General features: G+C 44.4%; 1 protein-coding gene across 1 annotated transcript in view; it reads right to left on the bottom strand.

Annotated features, from left to right (window-relative positions):
- KLHL6 (kelch like family member 6) overlaps positions 1-8,284 on the bottom strand; it is a 77,890-nt gene extending 69,606 nt beyond the window's left edge. The window contains exon 1 of the mRNA XM_068280707.1: positions 7,941-8,284. Coding sequence (XP_068136808.1) covers positions 7,941-8,200 — 260 coding nt within the window. The 5' untranslated portion in view covers positions 8,201-8,284. The remainder of the gene's footprint in view (positions 1-7,940) is intronic.
- Between the last annotated feature and the right edge of the window lie 14,698 nt (positions 8,285-22,982).

Raw genomic sequence — 22,982 nt, 5'->3', positions numbered from 1 at the left:
TACCTGTTTTCAGTGGAGCTACACGTCCTCCTCACTTCTCTCATCAGCCACGCCATACAGCCAGAGGCATATCTAGAGGGGTGCTCCGGTGCTGCGCCACTATGCCTGCTCCTGTGCTGTGCCTCCCCTCAAATCAGATTAATTCTGTTATCTGGGGCTACTTAATTTTATGTAGGGTGCATTTGTCTTAGTGTTAGGAAAGTGGACGGAGAGGAAATAGAAGGACATATTTCCAAAAAAGTAACTTCAGCAATATCCCGAGCCTTAAAAACACAGGCAACCATAATAACACATGACCATGAGAGAGGAGAGTATGCTGTTTTTAGAGCGTAAGGGGGATCTGACAGGGAGGGGGGGGGGGCACAATTTCATTGTTTGCCATAGGCTCTATATTACCCAGGTAAGCCCCTGCATACAGCATAACTCCTTGTAGCTCTCATCCCTGCATGTTATGTGACATGCATCAGGGTGCAAGGAGTTTGACTGTATGGCACAGCTGAAGAAAAAGTGAGGAGGGCAAGTAGCACCACTAAAAGCAGATAATGTATGATGCTTCAGCTGCCACACTCGTGTGTGTGTGTGTGTGTGTGTGTGTGTGTGTGTGTGTGTGTGTGTGTGTGTGTGTGTGTGTGTGTGTGTGTGTGTGTGTGTGTGTGTGTGTGTGTGTGTGTGTGTGTGTGTGTGTGTCTCCATATCCCTCTCACTACAGTTGTCCTTTAACTAAAATAATGCATGTGTGGCAACTTTCAGAGTTTTGGTGACCGATTACACAACACACTTCCCAATAGTTACACAAAACACTTAAAAATTACACAGTAGCCAGAGAGTAAGTAAACAACATGCTGGATCTGGGCACATCTACTGACTCAATTGTGTGTTGTGTAGAACTGGGTACACATTGTGATTAAAACAGGGTATTTTGTAATTACATTTTCAAAAAGACTTGCCATGCGGAAATTATAAACCTGAAGTCTGACTCTGCAATACAAGGATAATAGAATGAACATCTACAAAAAAGAGTTAGAAGTAAAAGGTTTTGATACTAGATCGTATAATTTTCTCTATGATCTTAAAGAGGAACTCCAGTGAAAATAATGTAATAAAAAAGTGCTTCATTTTTACAATAATTATGTATAAATGATTTAGTCTGTGTTTGCCCATTGTAAAATCTTTTAAATTCCTGATTTACATTCTGACATTTATTACATGGTGACATTTTTACTGTGGGCAGGTGATGTAGCTGCTGCATGCTTTTTTGGCAGTTAGAAACAGCTGTAAACAGCTATTTCCCACAATGCAGCAAGGTTCACAGAAAGGAAACTGCCAAGAGTAAATACTTTCTTTGTGGGAGGGGTTTCACCACAATATCAGCCATACATCGCCCCCTGATGGTCTGTTTGTGAAAAGGAATAGATTTCTCATGTAAAAGGGGGTATCAGCTACTGATTGGGATAAAGTTCAATTCTTGGTCGGAGTTTCTCTTCAAGCCTCATCTACACGGTACAACTTTCCATCAGATAGACAAATCTATTAGATAGATCTAATAAGAAATTTCATTGTGTGTAAACGCCTAAATAGTTTCAGATCAATTTTGCAATAGATTTTGCTTTGATAAGTACCCAAAATCTATTGCAAAATCTAAAGCCCCATCTACACGATACGTTTCTTTGTGCGATTCGATTACTATTCTATTTACGATACGATTAAATCCAACATGTCCGATCGGGATTCGATTTGATTCAATTCGATTTGTCATTGTTTTGCAATGGCACATCGAATTGAATCGAATCCTGATTGGACATGTTGGATTTAATCGGAAACTAAATAGAATCGTAATCGAATCGCACAAAGAATTGTATTGTGTAGATTGGGCTTAACACAATCTGATTGGACCGGTTGGAAATTATCTAACAGATCCGTCTTATAGATCTGATGTGATGGAAAATTGTACCATGTAGATGAGGCTTTAACACCAGTCTATAAGATTGCATGCAATACAGTATATTCACAGTACTAATGTTATTATCTCCAACATCAAAAGCTGTAATCATTCTGCTACAACCACATGATTGTCCGACCTTTTTACTCAGGGGGTCACTTTGTTGGGCAACAAGAGCCCATATGGGGCACTTCTTCAAAACAATAGACATGCAGAATTAGTATCCCCAACTAACCTCCCTCATTCTCCCTCCCCAAAAGAAAAAATCATTACCACTGCCATGGTGGGATAAATCATGGGAAACAAGGGGCTTGATTCACAAAGCGGTGCTAACTGTTAGCACGCCTGTGAAAACCCCCTTAGCACGTCTAAACGAGCTTTTCGCGCGCAAAACATTACACGCACAAAACTTTATGCGCGTAAAACTTTACGCGCGCACTGCACAGAGCGCAGGGCGCTCCGCGAGAAGGGTCCATTAAAGCCCATGGGACTTAGCGCGCGTAAAACTTTGCGCACGTAAAACTTTGCGCGCAATACTTAGCGCACGATCTGATTCAGAAATCCGGTGCTAACCTACTTAGCACCCTGGTTAGCATGTCTAAAGACTTTAGATGTGCTAAGTAGGTTAGCACCGCTTTGTGAATCAAGCCCAACAAGAGACAAATCCGGAGTAAAGGCAGATAACTAGACACAATTCATAAGAAAACAGATAAAGTGGTCGATTCATTAAGCTGCGCTGCTATAGCACTGCGAGTTAGATTGAACAGCACGAGTTAAGAAATCAGCATAAGTATGTTACGTGGGGTAGTGCTGAGTAATGTGCGCTCCTATGTTATCCGCACTGCTTTCAAGTATTGGGCGCTTCTTCAATCGGCTGCGAAGTGTGAAGGATCGTGACCGCGATAATTCACTAGCCGCTCATGAAGTATCACAGTTGTGATTGTTCAGATCTGGCGGCAGATTAAAGGAGAACCCAGTACTTGAAAGCAGCGTGCATAACATAGGAGTGCACACTACGCAGCACTACGCACTGCTGATTTCTTAAAGGGGAACTACTACAGCGAAAAATTTTAAAATTTAAAATATGTGCAAACATATACAAATAAGTACACTTTTCCAGAGTAAAATGAGCCATAAATTACTTTTCTCCTATGTTGCTGTCACTTACAGTAGGTTACAGAAATCTGACAGAAGTGACAGGTTTTGGACTAGTCCATCTCTTTATAGGGGATTCTCAGGGATATATTTATTTTCAAAAGCACTTAGTGAATGGCAGTTGCTCTGTCCAACTGGCAAAAAAACAGTGTAGGGAGCAGGGAAGCTGGCCAACATCATTGTTTAAATCCTTTTTAGGGAATATCTTTATAAAGAATAAAAGCCTTGTTGAGAATCCCCTATGAAGAGATGGACTAGTCCAAAACCTGTCACTTCTGTCAGATTTCTACAACCTACTGTAAGTGACAGCAACATAGGAGAAAAGTAATTTATGGCTCATTGGCTCTGGAAAATATGTACTTCTTATTTGTATATGTTTGCACATATTTTAAATTTTATAATTTTGAATGCATCAACCACAAAGAAAGATAATTCATGATCTAAACCAGATAAGAGGAGATAAATCCTGAGTGGCCACTGATAAGCAGAGATCATTTATGAGATACATTTTGCAAAACAGGCCTCAAAACCTCATATTAGGCTAGAAACCCACTAGGAGCGATTTCTAAGCGCTAGTGATTTGAAAAAGCTCTTGCTAATGCAATGCTAGGCAGGATTTTTATAAAATCACATCGCTCAAGTGGGATCACACCCATAGCATTACATTAGCAAGAGCTTTCAAATCGCAAAGCGCTCAGAAACTCGCTTCTAGTGGGTTTCTGGCCTAACGTTAGGTACGTAGGCAAACATTCCTATTAACTAGATGACCCTATTCCACCAAAAGATCCTTTGTGTAAACAACAGTCCCTTTGCAAAAATGGCACCATGCTTACACCCTGTATGAAAGGTTTGAGTAAATTTACACTTAATGGGTTAAGAGCTTAAAGAGAACCAGAGACGAAGCACCCTCATGTATTTTACCATATATATCAATGGGAACAGCACATTAAAAACCTACCCTGCTCTCTGTTTCATTCTTCTCTGCTAAATCTGCCTATTATCAGCCCTGATAAGAATCCCTGACTGAGCATTCAGTCTAGCTTTTCCCAGAATGATTATAGCTGAGTCAGACTTCTGTGATGTCTTTTCAAGCACAAGTCTGCCCCTTGTGGCTCTGCTTTCCTGGTACGAGGATGCATAGACGGAAATCTGAGCCAGGAGGGGGCAGACTTGGGCTTGAAAAGACATCACAGAAGACTGACTCAGCTATAACATTCCCGGGCAAAGCCAGACTGAATGCTCAGTCGGGGATTCTTATCAGGGCTGATAACAGGCAGATTTAGCACAGAAGAATGAAACAGAGAGCAGGGTAGATGTTTACTGTCATGTTCCTATTGATATATATGGTAAAATACATGAGGGTGCTTCGTCTCTGGTTCTCTTTACGTGCTGGGATGGTGAGGGACGGCCCCACAAACAGGTGGTGACCACTAGGCCATATTATTGACAATAAAGCTTTAGAAGCAGCCAAGGTGATACTGATTACCTTTATATTATATGGAACTGCAACAAGGACCAATACTTCTGGCATGAACATCTATGCAAAAGGAAAGAAAGCCACTAAGGCCCAGCAAATCAAGGCTTTATGGATGCAACTCCTCAAAACAGATGGCAATTGGCTTGAGTGATCATGGCAAATATTGCAGCTAGATATGATTATATGAGCGTTGGGAAGAATGGGTTACAAGACAGGACTGGAAGAACATTAGCCGTCCTTATTGTGATACTGAAGCCCCACCTGCTTTTTGTTTTTACTTGTTTAGGTAATGTGTACTTTTAGGTTTCGTGTTAATGTGTTTAGGTAAGGTATTATTGTGTGTAATATTCTTATTTTTTGCTTTGTAAATATCAATAAATTTTAACCCAAAAAAAAAGGTAAGTTTACCTAAAACTTATCATTTACATTTCAGTGAACTGTTATAATCATCATCTTGAGGACTTCAATGTCCCCATCCCTAAAATGTAAAAGACTCCTGATAGAATTAAAAGCAATAGGATACTAATGGTGAATAGCAATGAAGTAGGTGATGTTCTAGCGATGTATACAGGCAGCCCCTCTATATCTGTGGCCTCCTCTTCAACTACCAACCAATTTTAAAATCCTTAGTTGACTAGTATTGTAATTCTCACTAAGATACACCTGCTCATCTTCTCTTTACATGCATATGGCTGGATAGTGTACTGGTTAAGGGCTTTTCCTCTGACACATACACCAGGGTACGAATCTCTGGTATTGTAACTCTTCCTGTTTAGTAAGCCAGCATCTAATCAGTGAGGAGACCTTGGGCAAAACTCCCTAAAACTTCTACTGGCCTATAGAGTGCGTTCTAGTGGCTACAGCTGGCGCTTTGAGTCCGCTAAGAGAAAAAGCGCAATATAGATGTTCTGTTTCTTGTCTTGTCTCATCCTCCCCTAGTCCCTCTCCATGGCATTAAACATAGGACCTTTGGCAGTGTAATTGTATACTGATCATGAGTAAACCGTCACCTAAAGTTATCACAAAATATAATTTCGGAGAACATTTGTGTTTAGTACTGCTTGTCCCTGCACAATATTTCCCAGTTATAGCCAAGCATTAAACTACAGCGAAAAACTCTAAAATTTTAAATATGTGCAAACATGGACAAATAAGAAGTACATTTTTTTCCAGAGTAAAATGAGCCATAAATTACTTTTCTCCTATGTTGCTGTCACACACAGTAAGTAGTAGAAATCTGACAGAAGTGACAGGTTTTGGACTAGTCCATCTCTTTATAGGGGATTCTCAGGGATATATATATTTTTAAAAGCACTTATAGCGGTTGCTCTGTCCAACGGCCAAAAAACTGTGTAGCGAGCAGGGAGGCTGGCCAGCATCATTGTTTAAATCCTTTTTTGTGAATATCTCCCTGAGAATAAAAGCCTTGCTGAGAATCACCTATGAAGAGATGGACTAGTCCAAAACCTGTCACTTCTGTCAGATTTCTACTACCTACTGTAAGTGACAGCAACATAGAAGAGAAGTAATTTATGGCACATTTTACTCTGGAAAATATGTACTTCTTATTTGTATGTTTGCACATATTTTAAATTGTACAGTTTTTCGCTGTAGTGCCCTTTTAAAGTTTAAGTAACAGAACGTTATAAACTTTATTTTGTCTAGGTTAATTAGGCAAATAATTAGTTCTGTAAAATGAATGATTGATTTTGTACCCTGCTGCTGGCATGCAGTCTTCAGGCTTATTATTATTACTATTTAATTTATACAGGGCTGTGAAGTTGGTACACAAATCATCAGTCTCCGGGTACCCAAAATTGCTGTGACTCCTTAGTCTAATTCTTACCAGGGCTGTGGAGTTGGTACAAAAATCATCCAACTGACTCCTCAGTTTATTGAAGCCACAGACTCCCAAAAATCAGTACCCAAAATTGCACTGATTCCCGACTCCACAGCCCTGTATAGCATCAACATATTATGCAGCTTCCATTGGGCTAATTGAAATGTTTACATTTTGCTTGATGCCACTTGAAAACCACTTGAAATGTTTCATGCTGGGTCCATGTGAATATTTATTACTTGACTGTACATAGTCCAAGCTCCCCTCAATGGTACAATGTAAAATACAAACCTTTCCAGTATGGCACAAGGCACACATCCGAAGCTTGCACAGATGTAACACAATAGTGCAGGTAATGATGAACACTGATCAACAAAGTTGAAATTAGACTTAGGGCTCTTTTACACTACATGAAATTCTAATTTTGATGCAATTTTACATGCGGTTCCGATTTTTTGATACAATTAGAATGTTGGATTTTAGATACAATTAGAAAAAGTCCTGCATGCTGCGTTTTCTTCTTGTGTTGCTAGCATCCAGTGAAAATCCCAAATCAGAATTACAATTTGCAGTGTAAAAGAAGCCTTAAAGGGTGCTCATTATGCAAGATTGTCAATTAATGGATATTGAGGGCCCGATGCACAAATTGCCGCACTGCTATTGCAGCCTGATGAAAGCCTATTGGGAAGTTCATACTACCCACATTGCGGAACGCTGCACCGGAAGTGCCCAATGTAACGCTAGTTACCTATGTTACCACGCGGCTCCTGTGGCGATCTGCGTGAGCCCGGATGTCATGTTATTCTATGGAGACACAGGGTTTTTTAAAACGTTGGTGGTGCAAACATCCCGCAGAAGCGTATTTTTTCAAATACGCTTCCATGCCTTTCCGCATACCCAAAGCAGAAAGTGACCGCAAGCGCACGTCCCTTCCTGCTTGGCCGAATGCCAGACAGGGAACAACGTGTACTAACGAGGTGTTCCCTGAAGGCCCGTTTTTGGCGGTGCGATGCGGCGAGCACAACGTACCGCATCGCTAATGCCAATTTTCATTGTGAAACCAGCCTAAAGGTCTGTACACAGCTCAACAAAAGTCGCAGAATTCAGGCGACCAAGGTTGCAGAAACGGCTTTACAAATATGAAAAACGTATTGTTTCCACACACCGACTCCCCAAACGACCAGCTCATTTAAACACTGTGCGCGCAAGCGTAAATGACATTATGCATGACATGCACCCATTCAGTAGAACAATGTCACTCAAACTACAATGTACACACATGAACGCACAATGTACACACGTGCTCACTGCACCATAATTGCCCAATAGTCACCTAAGTTGACCTGCCAGATGGATTGGTCAAACTACCAGATATCAGTCGCTCATCATTGTTCGGGTACATTTTTGCATGATTGCATGCATCGGAATCTGTTGTTTTTTGGATGCTTCAAATGACTTTAGCTTAGGGTGAGTATGAGGATTAAAGAACAAGGTAATGCAGCGATGTTGTGGCGAATGCGGTCCCTTACCTGAAGTAATTACTGGCTGCAGCCAATACAACACGATGACATGAGAACACGCTAGTGCCAACGCACAGGACTACATCAGTGAGGGATTTCTCCAGCCTGAGGTTCTGCAGTCCATTCTGAAGAGCCAGTGTAAATCCAGAGTCGTCAAACTTTCGGACATCTCCGCTGGACTTTTCAATGAGCTCCCCCAGTTCCTTGGGGCATTCGCTGTTGAGCGAAATGATAAAGTTACCTGTAATGTTTTCTACAGAGTCTCCCATAGCTGTGACCCTGTGTGTGGTGTGTCTGGCTCTTTTCTCTAGATGCAGTTAGGTCACACTTAGCAAGTGAAGCGGATTTCCTGCCTATGGCTCTGAAGTTATCTACAACTGTCACACGCAAAACAGGAAACCTTCAACTTGCTAAGCTGACAACCAAAATGCATCACCCTTATTGGGTAACCATTGTCCTGGGTATTACAATATACACTATGAATACAAAGGACACACTCTTTTTTTTCTCTTTACTTATACATGGAATGTAAGAAAATAATACATCTGTATGTGTAACAATTCTGTCTTAGTATTATTTTTATTATTGTCTGTCTGAAAAGAAATATATTTCTGTAAAGATTCACATTTATTAATGGACCACTATTGTGAACATTTGTAAAATGTAAAATACATAAGTTTCAGAAGTACATGATTCCAAAAGTAAAATGCACTATAAATTACTTCCCCCCTATGCTGCTGTCACTTACAGTAGGTAGTAAACATCTGACAGGTTTTGGACTAGTCCGTCTCCTCTTGGGGAGTCTCATTATTTCCTTTTTGCTTTACAAAGGTACTCCATGGAAAGGATCTATTCAAACATGTGGGCCAACCTCCCTACTCACTTGCACACTATTTTGTCAGTTGGGCTGATCAACTGCCATTCAGTTACTGCTTTTAAAAATAAAGAAAACCCTAAAATTCCCCCATAGGAGACGGACTAGTCTAAAACCTATCAGATTTGTATTAGCTACTGTAAGTAATTTTATACATATGTATGTCCATTCATTTTGGATTATACCATTTTTTGCGATTGCTGTCCTTTGACAGGACAGAAGTAAAGGCTAATAATGCTAATTCCTTGCACTCATTGTGATGTGTGATCTTTCAGGTAGACTATACACACCAAGACATCTTATTGAAATTGTACCATTAAAGGGACTCCGAGCAGTGCAGAAACTATGGAAAGATGCATATCATTTTAAAGCTCTCTCTTTCCTCTTTCCAACGACACATAAACCGCCACCCTACGCCTTTTAGTTTTCGTTATTTTAGCGATTGAAATTGCCACGGCCGCGATTTCAATCGCGAAAATAGAGAAAACTAAAAGGCGTAGGGTGACGATTTAGGTGTCGCCAGAAAGAGGAGAAAGAGAGCTTTAAAATGATATCCATCTTTCCATAGTTACTTGTATTACACAGGGCGACACTTTCCCCAGTGTCAGCAGCTCCATTCAGCAGACTTTAGGAAAAAGTCGCCCTGTGTAATACAATGTAACTATGGAAAGATGGATATAATTTGAAAGCTCTCTTTCTCCTCTTTCTGGCGAAACCTAAATCGTCGCCCTACGCCTTTTAGTTTTCTCTATTTTCGCGATTGAAATCGCGGCCACTGCAAATTCAATCGCGAAAATAGCAAAAACTAAAAAGCGTAGGGTGGCGGTTTATATCTCATTGGAAAGAGGAGAAAGAGAGCTTTAAAATGATATGCATCTTTCTATAGTTTCTGCACTGCTCGGAGTACCTTTAAGCTGCCAAAACCCATCACCATGTTCTCCCGAGATATGATCAAACATGCCACACACTGCCTATAGAGAGGGTAAAGGTCTCCCCTCACCTCTGTGCTGCATCTATAATTTGTGTAGCTCTCCATTGTCCATGTTTACCAGAATAGATAGTCATTAAGATGTCAAGAATTTTGAGTTGATGCAAATATTATGCTGATTATCTCTACATGTATGCAGCTTGGAAATGGACCAAACAAAATCACGATCTGCATTAGACTAGTCCATTTTCAAGTTGCATACATTCACATAAAATAACACACCAAATTGCACCAACTTTAAATGATTAGCACCTTGCTGACAATGTTTATTTAGATGAGAAACAGAGTAACTTAACCGGCCACCTTCATTTAACTTTAGGTTCCTTTTAAGGTAGTGTTATTTAGCACTCTAACCGATCCACCTTTCTCTAGTAACACTGTTTAATATTAAACAAAGTAGATTTTATGATTAAAGGACAGATGCAAGGTGCATTAAAAACAAAAACCTACTTACCCGGGGATTCCTCCAGCCCCTGTCCCTCGCAGCAGCTCCGCTTCCATCCACTGGCCCGAGGTCCCCACCGGTGTAGATGCCGATGCGGATATACTGCGCCAAAGCCTTTCTAGGCCCCGCTGACGTCATCTGGAGTGTCCTGTGCAGGCGCAAAACTACTGCGCCTGCGCAGTACACTACAGATGACGTCAACGTGATAGACAGCGGCGTTCGAACCGGCGCTGTAGAGGACGACCTGGCGAGGTTAGCCCCTACACCAGAGGGGCTCCCGGCTGGGAACGGAACTGTGGCGAGGGTACGGTACTGCTGCCAGAGGCTGGAGGAAGCACCAGGTAAGTAGAATTTTATTTTTTAATTACCTCGGACCACTCCTTTAAGGTGCCCCATAGGCCTGAAACATGTTAGATTTCTATGGTATATAAAGAATATGGATCATACAGAGGATTTTATACAAATCGTGCTGCAATTTCCTGATATGTCAGCACACATTTCTTAATTAGTAAGAGTTGTGATGAGCAAAAAAATTATCCTAATATGCGAATTTTTATTGAAAAAAAAAATGAGCATATCAACGCCAGTAAGGGTCAATCAAATATTTGGCAGCTGGTTCATCAATCACCAGCTAGGCTGTAATGGCCTAAATGTAATTTCCACCCTTGGTCAGTAGAGAACATTACTCACCAGTTCAGAAGAGTAGGACTTTTTGGTTTTCATTGAGGGATGTGGTTGTGTAAACCTACTCTTACACAATTCTCTGCATTGTAGACCTGACTGCACACACTACACCACAGTCAGAGGTTAGGAAACAGTTTACTTGCAGAAGTGCACATTTTTATGCTAGAAAAGGCTTGTAGAAACCTAGCTAATCTTTGAGATTACTCTCTAAAGTAAAGTTAAATGGACCCTGAGCAGAGGAATGAAATCGAAATCTGAACTTACCTGGGGCTTCCTCCAGCCCTCCTGTAGCCCTCAAGGTCCCTTGGCATCCTCTGAGTCCCCTCCATGGCCCCACTGGCAGCTCCATTAGGTGCACGCCTTTGGCCAAAGTCATGCACAACTGCACATACGTGACCAGTACGTGTGCCTAGCTTGATCACGTGCCCGTCGCCATAATTGTCCTCCACGGTTCAGTCTTTCAAGAACCAGGTGGAACGCTAACGTCGACGGCCGTGTAATCGAGCCGAGTGCATGGATGGGTCACGCATGCGCAGTTGTGCACGACTGTGGCCAAAGTCACACACCTAACGGAGCCACCAGCAGAACCACAGAGGGGATCGAGAGGTCGCCAAGGGACCTAACAGGTTACGGGGGCTGGCAGGTAAGTTCAGATTTCGATATCATTCCTCTGCTCAGGGTCACTTTAACATTGGTAAGGCCATGTCTCCCCCCAGTTGTTTCATGTCATTGCCGTACCCCTTTCACATAACCTGATGGTCGTCTTTTACTTCTAGATGCACTTTGTCTACATGCTATGTATCCTCGCTTCTCTCTCAGCTCTTATATACAAGGAGCACTTGTTTATTCTCTTTTATTGTACTGTATATGGAAGTAATAATACTATTAGAAAACGACATACTCGTGTGGGCATCTAAGGTCTACGCTACTGCTTCAGTGTCAGAGGATTGACAGAATTCTTGGCTCAGTTTTAAGTCCCACCCAGGAGCGTAACTACATCTGATGGGACCCTGCTGCTAAGCTTTTAGGGAAGCCCCCTTCCTTACCCATGTCCAATGGGGAGGAGGGGTCCAGACTTCTTACTTTTTTCCTCTCCTCCAATGTTCCCCTGGCTCTGACTCCCAGACCTACAGATTAGCGTGGTGGCAGTGACGAGGCTTACCTCTTCTCCTGTTGGGTCTGTCTAACACTCCAGCTGCAGCCACTAGGTGTCACTTTCCTCTCTGTCTGAATTTATCTGCATGTGGTGGTAAGACCATAGCACAGGGACCAGAGAGGACAATGAGACCTTGTGACTGCTGTGGGAGTGCAGAGAGACCTGACAGGGGAAGAGGTAAGCCCTGCCACTGCTGCCATGCTGCTCTGTAGGTCTGGATGAAAGTACACCGCCAGGGGAGCACAGGATGGAGCCTGGAGAAGGAGGAAGAAGAAAGAAGTCCTGGACTCTTCTCCCCACCGGGTCCCACCATGAATTCAGGGTCTGGTACCCCATAGTTACTCCAGTGGTCCCACCCATAGCTATTTTTTCCACTTGGGATTTTCCACATAGAAATGTTGGGATGTAAAATACCAGGAAAACGTACCAACTTTTTTTCCTCTGAGCACAGAGCTGACCATGTCCACAGCGAGGAGCAGAAGAAGAAGGAGCTTGTGATCAGGTGATGGCTCTCCAGTCTGTCGGTAGCTTTTTACTTTGTACACAGATCTCTGGGTAACATGACTGACTGTTCCAAAGGGATCTTCCCGGGTACATCTGCATCATATCTGAAAATTGGAGAGAAACACCTTCACCAACGATTCACCTTTACCAACGTACCAGTACACCATTAGATATTTTGGCAGATAGATGGTTCGATAGTTAATTTCTGACATGTACGATCTTATTTTCGATCGTTTTTCTGATCGATTTCTCATGGAAGTGAATGGACATTGATAAGAAAAGATAAGAAAATCGATCGGACATTAAATCGGCTAAAAAATCTCATCGCGTATTCCCAGCATAAGGCTTGATTTCCATCTCTCCAAGTTTTTGTTCTTTACTACTTCCCTGACCTTCTTATCTACTTTTTATTATTTCATGTTGTACTACCATTATCGTGATACCAGATCAAGAATCGGAAACCAGCAGCTAGTTTATTGTTGAGTGACTTTAGTATTTTTGAAAAGGGGGCCAAGAAGTTTATGTAGTATGGCAACCAAGAAAATGTCTAATTGGTGGCCCTGAGTGGCCCAACACCAGATTTAAGGTGCCACCACCAGCAATACCTGCCTTTCAAATAACATCACAAATGGAAAGTATTTGCAATAATTTAGCTTTTAGTAAACATCTGTGGTTACTCACAATATACAAATGATCTCTTTTTGCCCCTAAAGCCAGGCTTACATCCAGAACCGCTGGTGTATAGCAAGCCATAGCTTTACATTTTACACAGTTACATCAACCCCACATGCAGACAGTCTGTTTTGCTTTTTAGAAGGAGGGCTTTTTGGTCTCTTTTAGGCTTTGTTCACATCTAAAATAGAAATCGTTGATGCCAGCGGTTTTCGATTTTTGTCTTTAGCGCAATTTTTTTTTTAGCGCCTCCCGTGCTTACCTGCACGCTGCAGTATTTTTATATAGTGCTTTTCTAAGCACTTTTGCAGAGTAATTCTGTATTTTCACTTCCTGACGTCAGTGAACTCGTTCACCCGGAAATGAATCAATACAATGGGCTGGATTCACTAAGGCAAATAGCATGCCTTATCAAAGTTAACACGTCTTATCAAAGTTAACATGCCTTATTAGAGTAGCATAGTGAGAGCTACAAACCAGCAGGGGCTCAGGGCAGGACGAGTGGAGCTCTCGTCACTGCCAATTAGCAGGCATAAGTTTGCTATGCTACTCTGAAAAGGCGTGTTAACTTTGATAAGGCGTGTTATCTCTGATTAGGCATGCTATTTGTCTTAGTGAATCAAGCCCAATGTATTTATTAATGAAAACGCTGGGGAAATTGCTATACAAAGCATTTTTGCAAGCGCTTTGCGACTTCCCTTTACCTTCCATTGAGGCAAATCGCCCCAAAAATAGTACAGGCAGCGCTTTGGTGAGTGGATCGGAATCAAACCGCTCAGATGTGAACACTCTCATAAAGAATCATTGCACAAGCTCTTTTAGGGCGATTTTGCAAATTGCCGGCGCTTAAATAAAAGGCGAAAACGCCCTAGGTGTGAACAAGCCCTAAGTCTCCTATACTTTCCTAGTTGTTTTGGTCACCCTGAGCTGCTTGGTCACTCTTTCACATATGGACTGATGGAGAAATAATTATAATCAGAAATATGAGTTAATTCTCTGTACTGATTGTCTGTGAAGCAGGCCGTGTCAGATAAACTTGAGGTTAGGTTTTGGATACACTCCTCTAGACTATAACAGCTCAGATTACTGAAGTATAAATAAACTTAAACAGTTCACATGGTGTACTCTCTTAAGCTGAACTGAATTTAAAATACTATTAATATGACTTCAAACAACACCACTAAAAGCCTAATCTGCTGAAATCCCGGTGAGGTTGCCAAGTGTGCATACATTTACTACGGACCCCTCTCTACAGGCTGTGTAGCAAAAAGAATTGTGAACCCCAGAGAAAACTTCCATTAACTGAATGAAACTAAATAATCTATACTTGTTCTGATTCAGAAAGGCTGTGCAACCACCACCTGTCAGCTGCTTCCATAGATCTGCAGTGGGGCTTTCAGGCTGCCTGTCCACTGCATACACATCTGAGCAGGAGCCGAACTAGTAAAATGAAACACTAGCTAATGCGTGCACAACTGAGATTTCACGTATGTGTTACGACGCATGGCATGCATTGGGGGAGGGGGGCATTGCATTTTATCCTGAATCTGCGGCACTAGCATTATCTACCCTGTTGGAAAATCTCTTGTGTTGTGCGATAAAGTGTTCCAGGGTGCGTTACATCGCAACGTGCAGGTAAGCTTTATCTACAGTGAACGGAAACATGAAAGTCCACTGACTTTCATGTTATCTTTCATGTTGCACACAAGGGGCTTGATTCACTAAACCGCGATAACTCAAATATCACACCTCATCAAAGATATCACACCTTATCAAAGTTCACACGCCTTATTAGAGTAGCATAGCATAGCATAGCGAGTGCTACGAACTTGCTAATTGGCAATGGCACTCGTCCTGCCCTGAGCCCCTTCGTAGCACTCGCTATGCTACTCTGATAAGGCGTGTTACCTTTGATAAGATGTGATATCTTTGATAAGGTGTGATAATTGAATTATCACAGTTTAGTGAATCAAGCCCTAAGTGTGGTTCGTCATAACAGACAGAACTGCACATAGGCATAAAAGGCTTCTCAAACACACACACACACACATGCATAGATATATAAACACACACATTATTATTATTATTATTGATTTATAAAGCACCAACATATTCCGTGGCGCTGTACAAAGTAAGAAACGAACATGGGGTACATAATAATACAGACGATGGTGTACACCAATATACAAGATACATAATTAGTGACACATACATACCTTCTCCAGTGCAGTCACTCTCTTTATGGCTCCTTACTTCCTCTTATTTATTTATTTATTTGTTGTATTTATAAAGCGCCAACATATTACGCAGCGCTGGACATTAATTTAGGTTACAGACAATATTTAGGGGTGACAAACAGCAATATGACAATACAGGAATACAAGAAAACCAGATCACACAGCACAGTATGAGTACAAGGTAATGCTTAGTCAGTCACTGGATGAGAGCATGGAGTTAGGCAAGTTAGGTTCACTCAAATGCATAGCATGGGTGCACAGTAATAGAGGTGCATGATCAGGTAGGACACAAAAGGAGTGAGGACCCTGCCCAAAGGCTTACAATCTAGAGGGAGAGGTAGGGACACGAGAGGTAGGGGACCAGAGTTCGGCTGTGGGTTTAGAGCAATTGTGAGGGGTGGTAGGCAAGAGTGAAAAGGTGAGTTTTGAGGGCCTTCTTGAAGGTGTTGAAGGAGGGGGCTGCCCTAATGGGTGGAGGTAGGGAGTTCCATAGTGTCGGAGCGGCTCTTGAGAAGTCTTGGAGGCGTGCATGGGACTGGGTGATGCGGGGGACGGTCAGGCGAAGTTCATTGGAGGAGCGGAGTGAGCGGCTTGGTGTGTATCTCTGAGTAAGATCAGAAATGTAGGTTGGACAGGTTTTGTGGATGGATTTGTAGGTCAGACACAATATCTTGAATCTGATTCTGGACTGGATAGGAAGCCAGTGGAGGGATTCACGGAGGGGAGCCGCCCTGGTGGAGCGATGGGAGGAGTGGATAATTCTGGCAGCCGCATTCATGATGGACTGCAGTGGGGCTATTCGGGTCTTAGGGAGTCCAGACAGAAGGGCATTGCAGTAGTCGAGGCGGGAAATTATGAGGGAATGGATGAGGAGTTTGGTGGTGGCAGGGGTCAGGAAAGGGCGAATCTTACAGATGTTACGAAGGTGGAAGTTGCAGGACTTTGTGAGGTTTTGGATGTGGGGAGTGAAGGAGAGTGCGGAGTCCAGGGTGACACCCAGACAGCGGGCTTGAGAGGTAGGGTGAATAGTAGTGTGGTTAACAGTGACCTGCACATCTGGGAGGTCCAGGGATGACCGGGGTGGGAAGATCATAAATTCCGTTTTGTCTAGATTTAGTTTTAGGAACCTAGCGGACATCCAGGAGGAGATGGCAGATAGGCAGGAGGAGACCTTGTCCATGGTAGTGGTGGATATGTCAGGGGTGTGGAGATAGATTTGGGTGTCATCTGCATACAGATGATAGTTAAAACCCATGGAGGAGATAACCTTGCCAATGGAGGATGTGTATAGGGAGAACAGTAGGGGGCCAAGGACCGAGCCTTGGGGGACTCCCACTGAGAGGTGGTTGGGGGTGGACGAGGACTCATTGAAGGAGGTCGTGAAGGAGCGGTTGGAGAGGCAGGATGAAAGCCAGGTCAGGGCGAGATCGTGAATGCCCATGGATTGGAGGGACTGGAGGAGTAGGGGATGATCTACTGTATCAAAAGCTGCTGAAAGGTCAAGGAGGAGGAGAATGGTGTATTTACCTTCAGCTTTAGCTAAGGCAAGGTCATTGACCACTTTGGTGAGAGCCGTTTCGGTTGAGTGGGCAGGCCGAAATCCAGATTGCAGTGGGTCTAGTAGTGAGTTGGCATTGAGGTACTGGGTCAGGCGTTTGTGAACCAGACGCTCAAGGAGTTTTGAGGCAAAGGGGAGGAGGGAGATCGGGCGGTAGTTGGAGGGTAGCGAGGGGTCGAGGGAGGGTTTCTTGAGCAGAGGCAGTACAGTGGCCTGCTTGAAGTCTGAGGGGAAGGTGCCTGTGGATAGGGAGAGGTTAAACATGGTAGTGAGGACTGGGGCCAGATCCGTGAAGTGAGGCTGAAGTAGATCAGAAGGGATAGGGTCAAGGGGGGAGGTAGTGGTATGGGAAGTCTGCAGTAGGTGGTTGACCTCCTCAGTGGTAGTAGGAGTGAAGGAGGTGAGGGGAGGATAGGGTGGAGAAGGAGTAGGTTGTGAGCAGGTGGGAGGTGAAGATTGAAGATTGGATATTTCCTGACGGATGGAGACTATTTTGTTGGTGAAGTGGGTGGCTAAATCTGTGGCAGAGAGGGAGGAAACAGAAGGTGGGGGGGGGTGGGTTTAAGCAGGGAGTTGAAGGTGCTAAAAAGACGCCGGGGATTGGAAGCTTGTGCTCCGATGAGCTTGGTAAAGTATTCCTGCTTCGCAAGAGCAAGGGCAGTGTGGAACTGCTGCAGGTTAGTCTTGTACTGTAGGAAATCCTGGTTTAGTCGAGTTTTCCGCCATTTTCGTTCAGTGGCGCGTGTTTCCCTCTGGAGGTTGCGAGTATGGGTAGTGCGCCAGGGCTGGGGGTTAGGGGGTCGGTTGCGGCGGAATATTGGTGGAGCAGCTTTCTCTAGGGCTGATGAGAGAATTTGGTGATACTGAGCTGCAGCAAGATTAGGACAGGTTAGGGTGGGGAGAGTGGAGGATAGGCCATGGAGGGAGTTAGCAAGGACGCCAGGGTTGAGCTTGCGTAGGTCTCGCTGCCATCGACCAGGTGGGTGGGCGGGTAGTTTGGAGGTGCCTTCCGTGAGGAGGTTGAAGGCGAGAAGGTAATGGTCTGAGGGTGGAAATGGTGCGATGTCGAGGTCTGCAATGGTGGTGGATTTAGTGAATATAAGGTCGAGAGTGTGACGTGCAGTGTGAGTGGGGGCGTTGGTGTGTTGTACTAGGCAATGTGAGTTGGCTATGGTGAGTAGCCGGGTCGCAACAGAGTTCTTGGGTTCATTGATGGGTATATTGAAATCCCCGAGGATGATGGTGGGGAGGTCAGAGGAGAGGATTTCTCCTTTTTTTGGAGACCCAGCAGGTCTAGGGGAGCAGTTGTTGTCTCTTCCGTGCTGGGTCTCTTCTGACCTGGGCTGTCTCTCGGCTGCCCCTTCATGCTGCAGCATGCCCAAAGTTCCAGAAGAAGAAGAGAATCCGAGCACCAGTCAAGTGAAGATTGCGTTTCACGAGCCTTGCTTGCTTCCTCAGAGACCAAGTGACACTGACAATAATGACAGTTTATACATATAGGGCTTGATTCACAAAGCGGTGCTAACTGTTAGCACGCCTGTGAAAACCCACTTAGCACGTATAAACGAGCTTTTCGCGCGCAAAACTTTATGCGCATAAAACTTTACGCGCGCACTGCACAGAGCGCAGGGCGCTCCGTGCGAAGTGCCCATTAAATCCTATGGGACTTAGTGCACGCATAGGAGTTTGCGCATGCAAAACTTTGCGCGCGGTACTTAGCGAGCGATCTGATTGAGAAAACTGGTGCTAACATACTTAGCACCCTGGTTAGCGCGCCTAAAGACTTTAGACGTGCTAAGTAGGTTAGCACCGCATAGTGAATCAAGCCCATAGTATGTAAAGAGAGGAGGGACTTACCATACAAGAGAACTGCCCCATTACCGAGCGCGTATCGTACAAAAATAGGCCCGAGCCGCCTGACAAAAGCGGCGGGTGAGCACCGCTGTAACCCCCAAAAGAAGGGTGCAAAATATAATTGCAGATTTGTCTTCTGCAAAATGGCCACAAGATGGCAGCACTGAGTATCTAGGCCTATGGAACCAAATAGGCGGATGGGAGGGAGAGTAAGCATCAGACAGGTCGCATAGACTGTTGCTAAGTGATCCAATATGCATATTAGGGAAATTTGCTGGAACTTTCCAGAAAGTCCGAGAGCTACTGCGCAGGCTCAAGGGGCAGAGAGACCAGGATGTAACCGGAAAGAACAGGCTGAGACGAGAGAGAGCGCGCGAGAGAGGTGAGAGAAGGACTTACGCCAGGAGCTGGTGGAGCGGAGCGGGCAGGTGGTGACACAGAGAGGCCGTAGCAGTAGGAGGGGACCCGACGGCCATACAGAGACCAGCACATACCAGTAAGGACAGCAGCAGCAGGTTGGACAGACCGAAGGCCGGAGGAGGAAGACCTCGCCCATACTTGAGCCATACTAGAGGTCACAGACAGATGAGTACAGGCCTGCGGGCCAACCCTAAGCCACCTAGTGTGTTTCAAAGTCCTGTTACTAGAGACTGTTAGTGTGAGAAAGCTTTCCACACACAGCTACATTGAACTTGGAGAATATACAGTTGATGATAAGAAGTACATTGCATGTTCAGGCCTAGCTGCTGCTGATAGACTGTCATAAGCCTCCCTAAAGTACCCGCATAGCTGATGCAGCCCCCGCCAGCATTAAGGTCTGGTTGATAAAGAGACATTGTCCCTGTCAAGTCCGTTTCGAGTCAGGAGTTGAGTTACAAGTTGAAAGTTCTTCAATTGATGTGTTCTGCAGAGTTAACAGGAATGGGATATTTAAAGTGAACCCGGCAGCATTACAGTGGAAGAGTGGAGGAGGAGTCACATTGCACCTTATGATATTAAAGTGTGCTGCAGGAGCAACCAGGTGATACCTGAGCAAGATACAGAGTAACAGATTTGGATAACAAGATTTGCATTTACTCTATTATTCAGAGTTAAAGGGATACTGTAGGGGGGTCGGGGGAAAAACAAACCACTGTGCCTGCGTTGCCGTCTCCTCGTTCCCGCTGATGTCACCAGGAGCATACTGCACAGGCCCAGTATGGTCTGTGCCTGAGCCGTGCGCTCCTGGTGACATCAGCGGGAACGAGAACACGGCAACGCAGGCGCAGTGGTTTTGTGACTTTAAAGTCAGAAATTCCAGAAGTGAACCAGAGGCGGGGCCAGAGCATCGGTGAGTGGCTGTGCGGGCACAGGATGTCTGCAAGGGACCATTAGAAGCCCCGGGTAAGTTCAACTCTTTTTCCCCCGACCCCCCCTACAGTATTCCTTTAATTCAGCTTTAACAACAAAGTGCACTAACAGAGTCCTATTATAGTGGAAAGGTGTTGATTGTATAAAGGGGTACATCGGTCACTTTATATACCTTTATTTTACTTTAACCCTTTTGTATTTGCTTTATCTTTCATTTTGTTTGTTGTTTTGGGGAGCCCAGTCTAGAGGGGAGGTATTCTGAGGAGAGTGTATTGAGTGCTACAAATACAACCTAAAGAGTATATAGGATCTTGGAGCAGGGTGAATGTCCTGATTGGACCAACCAATGAACTGTGAACTACTCAGTACCTGTAATGATCCGCTCAGCTGGCTGCACAGGCAGACAGCTGTTTGACCATTCCTCAAGTCTGTGGGCTGCAGGTCTCTGTCTTCACTTTGCAAGTTTCAGACCTGCTCTGCTGCTGAGGAATTTGCATACATTTGTCATGCAAATTATCTAGCCGCCTCCTTTGAAGGCTTGCAGCATAAATACCATGTGATATCACAATCCTTTGCTGGTCATGATGGTTTGTTAATACACTCCTGGAGTGTCAGCCTTGCTATTGTTTGCTAAAGATTATCTTAGAGTAATTCCTGGGGACTGCACTAGGCAATCCTTCTAGTGCAGTCAGGTTGTATTATCTGTATTGCCTGTCTTGTCTTGTCCTTGCGATTGCACTCGCTCTGGCGGAAAGAGCAGTGGATCCTGCTAGGCCTATTCCTATATTTGGATCACACTTGCTCTGGTGGAAAAGAGCAGTGGATCCTTCTAGCTCTGTTTCTGTACTTGGATCACACTTGCTCTGGTGGAAAAGAGCAGTGGATCCTGCTAGCTCTGTTTCTGTACTTGGTTCACACTTGTTCTGGTGGAAAAGAGCAGTGGATCCTGCTAGCTTTGTTTCTCTACTTGGTTCACACTCGCTCTGGCGCAAAGAGCAGTGGATCCTTACTGTCCTATCCCTGAACCCGGATCGCACTCGCTCTGGAGGAAGAGCGGTGGATCTTATCTGACCTATTCCTGTTTTCCGTTCCTCTGTCTGTCTGGAGCAAACGCTTGCAGTTGTCTGCGGTGAGGCAGCCGTTTAGCAAGCGTTCCTGTTATTTGTCCATTTGTGTTCATTCGTTGGTCAGGGTGGCGTGCTTGTCTCTGTTGCGCTTAACGAGCGGAGACCGCGCCGTAAACGCGCTTGTCGCTGTTGCGCCTAATGCGCGGTGACCGCGTTTAGGTATTGCGTTTGTTGTTTTCATTGGCATTCTCATTGTATGTTATGCTGTGCCTTTCTCTCTGCTCCTGTGTTTAACCTTTGCTCTGTCTTGTGTCGCTGTTAGCAATCGCCACTCTTGTGATTGCGTTTCTAATTTGTTTCTGCTGTTGTGTGTTCACCGTCGCTGGTTGGCGACTAGATTGGTGCACACACATACATTCTGTCCCTGTGCTCATCCTCATTGGCAATCGCATCTCTTGCGATTGCGATCTCACGTAGTTTCCACTGTTGTGTGTTCGCCGTCGCTGGTTGGCGACTAGATTGGTGGACATACATACATCCCTTTTCTGTGCTTATTCGGTCTTGTGTCGCTGTTAGCAATTACCATCTCATGCGATTGCTTTCCCACCTGATCTTCACGGTTGTGTGTTCATCGTCGCTCTGGCGACTAGATTGGTGGACACACATACACCCTGTCGCTGTGCTCTCTCTCTTTAGGGGCTATCTTGCCCTGCATTGCTTCCCCTCGTACAATTCCTATCTGGCATCTGTGGCTGTGCAGAGGATCTGTACCTCTGCACTCCACAGCTCCATCCGCCGGCGAGAATTCCCCTCTACAGGTGCATAGCACCATTGCTGGGCTCTCTCAGATTATACGCTTGTGGAGGATTTCCGCAGTGTCGGCGCGCATCCTGTGCGCTGACCACGGGAATAATTCCACAATCGTTACAGTACCCTATTGCGAACTGCCACGAGTTTCCCCCAAGGTTTTGCTGAGCAATAGAACTTTAACTTGGATGCGAGAGACTGAGAACTGATCCAATACTGGACTGAATTGCCCAGTAGACCAATCCTATCCCCAGCCCACGCCCAACATCGGTACGGTGAATTGTATATGCTGTAAAGTGGTTGATTGTTGTACGAGAAGACCTTTTGTAGCTCACTATAATTTCTGTGTAACTAACCGTTTCCTTCCGCAGCTTTTACTGGTGCACCGGCAGTGAAGACCAGAAGATTGTGTTATTTGACCTTTGATATGCAAGGGAAGTGTATTTTGATAATTGATCGATTCCTTTCTACAGTGACCACTGTTAGGTCACAAATAAATCTTTGATCATTTCATCTGAGTCAGTGTCTGGTGGATTCCACTTAGCCGAGTGCCTGGTGCTAGCAGATAAAGCGGGTTACACCGCCCCTTCCGGGGTGCGTCATTCAGGAGTTTCCCCCAATCACCATCGAGGCCAAACCTGCCATCAATTCACATCCGTTTCTGTGCATGAGTCAATAGGCGGTTTCAACAGGACGGATCCTGAAATCTTTCACATAGTTGTCTGGTTGTCTTACCGAAGTAGTAACAACTACATCAGTAGACAACTGTGTAAACAACAAATTTAGATCTACAATGCAAGCGCACGTCACTTCCTGCTTGGCTGCTGGCCAGAGAGGGAATACCGCGGTGTTCCC

Source organism: Hyperolius riggenbachi, chromosome 4 (genome assembly GCF_040937935.1).
Source record: "Hyperolius riggenbachi isolate aHypRig1 chromosome 4, aHypRig1.pri, whole genome shotgun sequence".
Classification (NCBI taxonomy): domain Eukaryota; kingdom Metazoa; phylum Chordata; class Amphibia; order Anura; family Hyperoliidae; genus Hyperolius; species Hyperolius riggenbachi.
Note: the sequence above shows the minus strand (reverse complement) of the source record. Positions and strands in the feature narration are given on the sequence as shown.